This window comes from Arachis stenosperma, chromosome 7 (assembly GCF_014773155.1).
Source record: "Arachis stenosperma cultivar V10309 chromosome 7, arast.V10309.gnm1.PFL2, whole genome shotgun sequence".
Classification (NCBI taxonomy): Eukaryota; Viridiplantae; Streptophyta; class Magnoliopsida; order Fabales; family Fabaceae; genus Arachis; species Arachis stenosperma.
Genome location: NC_080383.1, coordinates 16,298,502 through 16,306,858, shown reverse-complemented (window position 1 = coordinate 16,306,858; position 8,357 = coordinate 16,298,502). Strand labels below are relative to the sequence as shown.

Below are 8,357 nucleotides of genomic sequence, written 5' to 3'. Positions count from 1 at the left end.
TAATAAACGCAAATAAAACAACTAATGAAAAGGCAAAGAGAATAACGAAGAAATACATGGAGGAGGAAGAGGAAGAAGAAGAAGGAGAAGAAGAGGAAGAGGAAGAGGAAGAGGAAGATGAGTTGTTCATAATCCACAGTGAGTGAAGAAGAAGAAGAAGAAGAAGAAGAAGAGGAAGAGGAAGAGGAAAAGGAAGATGAAGATGAGTTGTTCATAATTCACGGTGAGTGAAGAAGAAGAAGAAGAAGAGGAAGAGGAAGAGGAAGAGGAAGAGGAAGAGGAAGAGGAGTCGTTCATAATTCACGGTGAGTGTAGCGCTTTGGAAATTAAATAACGCATTAAAAGACTCTAATGTGTAGCAACTTGTAAAACTTGTAAGTCAAAAAGACTTGTATGTGTAGCAAGCCTCTTTTATTTTTGGTTTGACAAATTTTTTCTGTGAACGCAAAAGTAATTTTGCTATCAAAATCACGTTTACAAGAAGTAACTATTTGTAGTTTTAGTCTTAGATACTAACCATTTATTTATCTTTTATCAACTTTATTCTTTATGTATATTATTGTATTATTTATAGAATTTTTGTTATTTTTATTTATATAAGCTTTATTTTTTATTATTTATTATTTTTATTTTTTTCAACTGTTTATTTGACATTATACACTTTTATAATTGTAATTTTTGTGTATTATATTGTTATTATTTTTTTATAATATGATTTATTGATTCTATTAGGTAAAGTAAATTAAATAAAAAATTAATTATAAATAATAATAATAATATGTAAAAAATAATAATAATAAAAAATTATAGCATACTGAAAAGAAATACTAAAAATATACTATATAAAAAGATCATCAAAAACTTTTATATTTATTTCAATCACTACAAAGTAAATATTTAATTTTTTATTATTTTTAGTACTCTTTTTTATAATTGTAATTCTCGTATACTATATTTTAGTGTAATTTTTTATAATATAAATTATGATTCTATTAAAAAAAAATAAATTAAATAAAAAATTAATCATAGATAATAATAATAAAATTATAAACGTTGGATTCCAAATTAATATTAAGAATAAGAGTACGATGTAAAAAAATTACTAAAGTAGCATTCTTACGTTAATACTTAAAAAATATAACATATTTGATTAAATATTTTTTTACATATATAAATAAATATATATATATATCTAAAATTTATGTTTTTTTATTTTTATTTAAAAATATATTTTGTCTACTTTTATATGTTATTTTTATTTTAGTAAGTTAATATTAATTTTATTATAAAATTAACTAATAAGATCTATTTAAATATCTAAATTAAAATTATAGGATAATATAAAAAATTATTTAAGTTGATATCCATTTTAGTAATTTTTTATCTAAAAGTGATTTTAAATAGTATAAACCAAACAATATTTATTTTATTATAATCTATTTTGATACAAAAATTACCAAAAATAAATCACTTTAACACAAACTTATTTTTTATTCAAATCAAATTTACAAAATCAATTTTATAATCCAATCTCACACATTGTCGTCGGGCCAAATCGACTACACATCGGGCAAATTGGATCATCTCTCTCTTGGCGATTTACATACAAGTCCTAAAATAATAAAGAAAAAAAAAGTATTTTGATAATTTTTCTTTTTTAAAGGAAATAATTTTTTTATTTTCTTTTAAGAAAAAATCTCCCTTGTATTTTACTAGCTCTAATTCCAAAATTATCCAACCAAATACCAAATTCAATGGATATTCTTGTTCAAAGTCCAAACACCCTTCCAACTGTAATTAAGAGCAAACGTTTCTTTCATGCGACATTGACACACTATGAGGTAAACCTTTTTGTTGGACTTGCTATCATGACTCCAAGTTTTTAATTTAATTTTTATTTTTATTACTATTGTTATATTAATTATTACCACCACACTATGATGAATATTTTGGCACCGAAATTTTAGTGCACAGTAACAGTTTATTGCTTGGCCCTCTAGGCGTTCCAAAAAATGTCTTGTCATCTTTCTCTGTTCCTGTTCTATTTTATTTTTTACTTTAAATTTTAAAATAATAAAAGATGAGTAAAGTGGTAATTAACCTCCACGATTAAAATAATAGAAGAAAAAAATAATTAGAGATTAAAATAAATGAGAATTGTTGCGTCAGCCTAAGTACTATTAGATCTGTACAGAGGCTAGCTTACCTCACCTCAGCTTCATTAGTTTGAATGAGAATCTCTCAGATTTGAGATCTCAAACACCTATCACTTCCTTCTTCAATCCCAAAGATCATCAACAACAAACACCAACAATCACAAATTGGAACTCACATACATGTGATTCAACCAATTTCTTTTTTTCTTTTTTTTTATCAGAAAAAAAAGAAGAGAAATATATGCAAGAAAAGGAGATAAAAATTAAAGTGTATAATTAATCAAATTAATGCTATGTATATGTTTCAATCAATTCCTTCATTCTAATGTGTTATTTTTTAGCACTACTATTTCCAACATAAGCTAAAAAATTAAGTAGTAATAATATATAACACCATAAACAACCATTCATTGATGAAGCTTCAAAATCTCCCAAATTAAAATCTCCCCTAGTAATAAGAAAGAAAAAAGAAAACAAAATTGGAAAATTCTATCTATCCCCCCAAAAAAGAAAAGAGAGATTTTTTTTTTATGTACAAGTATTATATCTCTCTTCCTCTTTTAGACTCTGAGCTCATGTAAAGGGAAGAAGAATAAGAACAGAGAGAGAAGAAAAAAGGAAAAACTCTTGGAACTCTCATCAAGATCCAATTTTTCTGCAACCCCAGATGAGAATGATGATGATGTTGTTCATGAATCACTGTATTCACGCCAGCAAATGAGCATTGTAACACAACGACGCATGATGTAGAAACGTGCCCTTTGTTCCTTAACAAGCCTCGCACACTTGGTTGCAAATGCACACTTGTTATTGTTGTTCTTGTTTCTCATGTGTTGTGATGACTTTATGAAACTAGTGTTTGTTGATGATGATGATGATGATGATGAAAACCTGCTGCTACTGTTACTGCTTCTCAACGAAGATGATGATGATGAACAAGTTTCTTTCTTTGTTGAGAGCTTCCACTTCTCGTCGAAGTACAATGGTGCTGGTGCACCTTCCATCATCCTGCAGCTGCTACATGTAGACATAGAAGAAGCCATAGAGATTCAAGAACAAGAACAAGATGAAACAGATTGTGATGATTGTTGCTATGTTTGTGTTCTCTTGTTTTCTGGTGGAAATAAAAGAAGAAAGAGAGGGGGGAGAAAAAAAACTGTGGGCAGTGAAATGTTTAGTGAGTAAGAATTAAGAAAGAGAAGTGAATTAGTGATTTAAGGTTATGAGGGGGGAGAAGAAGCTGAGTATTTATAAAGGGAGGGGTTAGATTGGAATAAGAAAAATATGTGAGAGAGAGAGAGAGAGAGAGAGAGAGAGAGAGAGAGAGAGTCATGTGTGTTGCAGTGGGTATCACCTGGTTCCTCCCTTGCCTTGAGAGCCCCACCTTTTATTTATTTATTTTTTTAATCTAATCATGCTTCTAAGTTTTTTTTATTGAAAAATGTCAGATTTTTATTATTGTAATTTTTATGATTAAAAAACTGTGAATGTTGATGTAAAAGCTTGTCCTATTCTTGTTTCTGGTTATATTTTAAGGAGGCGTCTGTTGTTAATTTCAGTAACTAGTTTTTTAATTTCTTTTAGGGTTTCGGATCATTAAAATGGGTATTCTTGTTTTCATAACAGAGAAATGTTATTTATCCTTGTAAAATAGAGGCTTTAATTTTAAAACAAATTTTGCAAAAAGATTGTATACTCTAATTAAATTGTTTATTTAAATAATGGGTGAAAAATTATTTTTTTATTAATATAAATACTTACTTTTTTCGTCTATTTTAACAAAATGTTAAAAATTTTAATCCTACTTATTATATATATCAATTTATTAATTAGTGACCAATTCTTAAATAAAATTTTAATAAACAATATTATATATTTAAATTTTTTTATTAATCAAGTTAGTTTAATATAACAAAAATTAATTATAATTAATATTATTTTAATTTTTATTATTTATAATTTATAAATAAATTTAGATGTGTAGTAAATTTTAGGCTCATTTTTTTGGATATGGAGCTGTGATGGGTGCTTTTCATGGATATGGGGTGTATATGGGTTAGACATGGATGTGGGGCAGAAAGTTGGCAGGTTCCGGTAGAATGACTCGGACGGTCCGAGTTCAATGTTGGTGTAAACGGTGAGACGAAGTCGCACGGTCCGAGTTGGGGGGGGAAACGGACCCTGCGAGAAGGCATAGGAGAAGGAGAAGACGCACGGTCCGAGTAGCGTGGAAGGATTGGATTCGGACCGTCCGTTTTGGGTGGGCATGGGCAGAACCGGTTTATGAACACGCATGGTCCGATTTGGTTGCTTAGTATATTTTTGAATGAAGTTAACGTAGTCGGATGGTCCGAGTTGAGTATAGAGGCTATATAAAAGTGTGCAACGAGAGTGTTAGGTTACCTTCTTCTTCCCCCATCTTATGCGCCGCTTCGTTCCTCTGTTTCCTTCTTCTGGATCTCTTATATGGTTGTTCAAAATCAAAAGAGTGTGAAGTTATTTGGATTTTTTTTTTGTGAGTAGGAGAAATGAGTGATAGAGTACTAATAAAGGTGTATTGTTTTGGTCAAATTTTATTAGAAACACCTGAAGGGGTAAAATTTATTTGTGAAAATCCAATAGATGTTGTTATTCCTTTTATCATTTCCTTTGAAGAACTGAAAGGTTTGATCTGTGAAAAGATTGATTCTGAGAGGGCAAAAAAAATATCCTGTGTTCTATACAGATATCCCGTACCGGTATTTGGTGGGTTTGTCCAATTTCAAACAAGATATGTGACGGACGAAGCGAGCATGCAGGAGATGTTTTCGATGTATATTGAAAACCGGGCGCAGATCTCGTTTATCGAGTTGTATGTTGAGTTTGAACAATCTGAGGCAGACCGAAACATTCTACGGGAAGATTATAATAGTGAAAGTGAAGAAGAGTTCGAAAGCCACTACGAATGTGTCGGTGCAGATGGAGATGACGATCATGGTGAGGGAAACATGGATCCAGATGTGACAGAGGTGGCAGATGCACTCGCAAACGATATGCCGTTTGGGGAGCCTTCATTCATGCGAGTTCTGGACTTGGAAGCCATGCATGTTCCGGAATTTCCGGAATATATGACTGCAGGTACGTTAAAAAAAATAATTGTCTTTTTAATTTATTTATTGAATTATTTATGAATGAGTTATTATTTATTACCCATTATTTAACCATGCGTTGATGTCATGTATGTGTTAGACATTGAATCGGTTGAGGTGATCCTATGTAAAAAAAAAAAAAATTAAAATATAGTAGGAAGTTAAATAAATAGAAGTCAACATATGTGTTCAGTAATGTTTGAAACATATAACGTTATTTTAAAGGAATATAGAACATAGAATTTAATATTTTATTATTATTTACGATTGGGTCGGATTTATGTCATAGTTGATGCAGTTAATATTGATTTAGTATGGTTTTGAAATATATATGTATTTATTGAAATTTTTCCCATGCGTGTTGTCGTGGCAGAAGTTCCTCTTGTCGCAGATGGTGAATTTGCTGTTGGGATGGAGTTTAGTTCCCGGGAAGCTGTTATTAAGGCAATAAAAGAGTATACCATACGACGAAGCGTAGATTACCGGGTGTATGAGTCTGAGCCTTTGACATTTTATGCCAAGTGTACACAGTATGGGTCAGGTTGTGATTGGCTTATCAGGGTTAGTATGATCAGCAGGAAGTATTGTTGGGTTATAAGGAGGTATAATGGTAGCCACACTTGCACCAGAGCCACCATTTCACAGGATCATGCGAAGCTGGACTCCATCACAATTGCAGAAGCAATAAAGCCATTGGTTGAGGCTGATCCCTCCTTAAAGGTAAAGTCCGTTATAGCAGAAGTGCAATCGAAGTTTAACTATACTGTAAGCTATCGGAAAGCATGGTTGGCTAAGCAAAGGGCAGTAGAAAAAATATTTGGAGGTTGGGAGGCATCGTACGAAGCGTTGCCAATATGGTTTCAGGCAATGTGTCATAAGGAGCCATCAGCTGTTGTCCATTTTGAGACTATGCCTGCCTACCAAGGCGATGACTTGGTTGGTCATATTCGGGTACTGCATAGAGTATTTTGGAGTTATTACCCCTGTATCAGGGCATTCAGACATTGTAAGCCAGTTGTCCAGGTGGATGGGACTCACTTGTACGGAAAGTATAAGGGTTGTCTCCTAGTCGCAGTTTCACAGGATGGCAACAACAACATCGTCCCAATTGCGTTTGCTATTGTCGAGGGAGAGACTTCTGATGCGTGGCACTTTTTCCTTAGTAACTTGCGTCAACATGTTGTCACTCGGGATGGTGTGGGACTGATATCCGACCGACACGAATCCATCAATGCAGCTGTGGAACGGAGTAACGGAGCCTGGTCACCTCCTAGAGCTTTTCATATGTTCTGCATCAGGCATATAGAGTCGAATTTTCTGCGGAAATTCAAGGCACCGTACCTCCAAAAATTGGTCGTCAACATTGGTAATAATTTAGTAAATTTAAGTAACTTATTAACAGTAGTTAAATATTAATATTTGTTTTTGGGTTATTTAATTTTTTTTTGTTCTGCTTTCCTCTAGGATATTCCAGGACGGTGCGGGAGTATGAAGTGCGTTACCAGCGATTACGGGAACGGGGGGAAGCGTATACCGACTGGTTAAACCGAATTCCTCGTGAACAGTACGCATTGGCGTTTGATGGTGGATACCGATGGGGTCACATGACAACGAATCTAGTGGAATGCATCAATTCAGTGTTGAAGGGTGCACGCAATCTTCCTATTACTGCTCTTGTGAAGGCAACATTCTACAGGCTAAACGAGCTCTTCACCAGAAAAAGAGCAGAGGCAGAAGCGCGTATTAATGCTGGCCATGTGTTCTCCGAAGTCGTGACCTCGAAGTTGCATGCAAACCAACTTGCTTCAGGAAACATACAGGTCAGTTGCTTTGACCGGCAGAATGAAGTCTTCGAGGTGCGTGAGATGCCAAGTGGTATGGAGTTTGCAATCGATCTACGCGCCCTTCGATGTGACTGTGGTGAGTTCCAGGTGGACCGGATCCCCTGCAGACATGTGTTCGCATGTTGTGCAAACCAGCGACTGGATTGGAAGCTATATGTGCATGATGTGTATAAGATGGACCAAGTTCGGCGGGTGTACCGAGCAAGATTTAGGCCACTAGGTAACCCGACGACGTGGCCTGCGTACAACGGTCCTCGCTACGTACCGAATCCGTATCTGAGACGTGTCTCGAAAGGGCGCCCCAGGATGACGCGTTTCTTGAATGAGATGGACACGCGAATGTTACGTCGTCCTAGGCGATGTACGCTATGTGGAGCTGAGGGTCACAGTCGTAGTAGATGTCGTCAGTCAGCTGGTAGAACCGCCGACGGCGATGGTCAGTAGGTTCACATTGTGGTAGGTGTAGCACGTCAGAATTATGTAATGGGTTGTTATTATGATAGAACTCGACTTCATATGTGGAACATTATGTTATGTTTTTCTGATGTGTTAATGCTAAAACCGTTTATGTATTCTAATGTTTTCCTTAATGAACCGTCTGGTCCGGTTCAATCTGTAGTTATGAATGAACCGGCTGGTCCGGTTCAAACTGATTTTACTACTGAATAGGCCTTTCCGGTGCAATCGGAGTGTCTAAATGAACCTGGCCGGTCCGGTTCAACCAGAGTGTCTCAATGAACCGGCGGAACCGGTTCAGTCACGTTGCATAGATGAACCGGCCGGTCAGGTTCAAACTGGTTTTATGAGTGAACCGGCCTCTCCGGTTCAATCTGAATGTATAATTGAACCGGCCAGTCCGGTTCAGTCGGAGTCTCTAGATGAACCGGCCGGACCGGTTCAATCGCTTTGCATACATGAACCGGCCGGTCCGGTTCAAACGCATTGAATAAATGAACCGGCCGGTCCGGTTCAATCTGATTTTATGATTGACCCGGACTCCCCGGTGCCATCTGAATGTATAAATGAACCGGCCGGACCGGTTCAATCGGACTGTCTAAATGAACCAGCCGGGCCGGTTGAACCTACTTTCCGAAGTTAAACGGCCTGTCCTGTGCAATCTGATTTTACGAATGAACAACAATAATGCGTACATATGCAACACGTGTACCGTAATGCGTACTCAACATTAACAATACCTGAAGAGTGTCCGTAGTGCATAAATACTCTAA

General features: G+C 35.1%; 1 protein-coding gene across 1 annotated transcript; it reads left to right on the top strand.

Moving 5' to 3' along the window:
• The first annotated feature begins 4,948 nt into the window (after positions 1–4,948).
• LOC130939483 (uncharacterized) lies at positions 4,949–7,572 on the top strand. The gene is made up of 3 exons (XM_057867586.1): positions 4,949–5,273; positions 5,658–6,650; positions 6,749–7,572. Exons 1-3 carry the CDS (start codon positions 4,949–4,951, stop codon positions 7,570–7,572), a joined length of 2,142 nt encoding a protein of 713 aa, XP_057723569.1.
• The last annotated feature ends 785 nt before the right edge of the window (positions 7,573–8,357 follow it).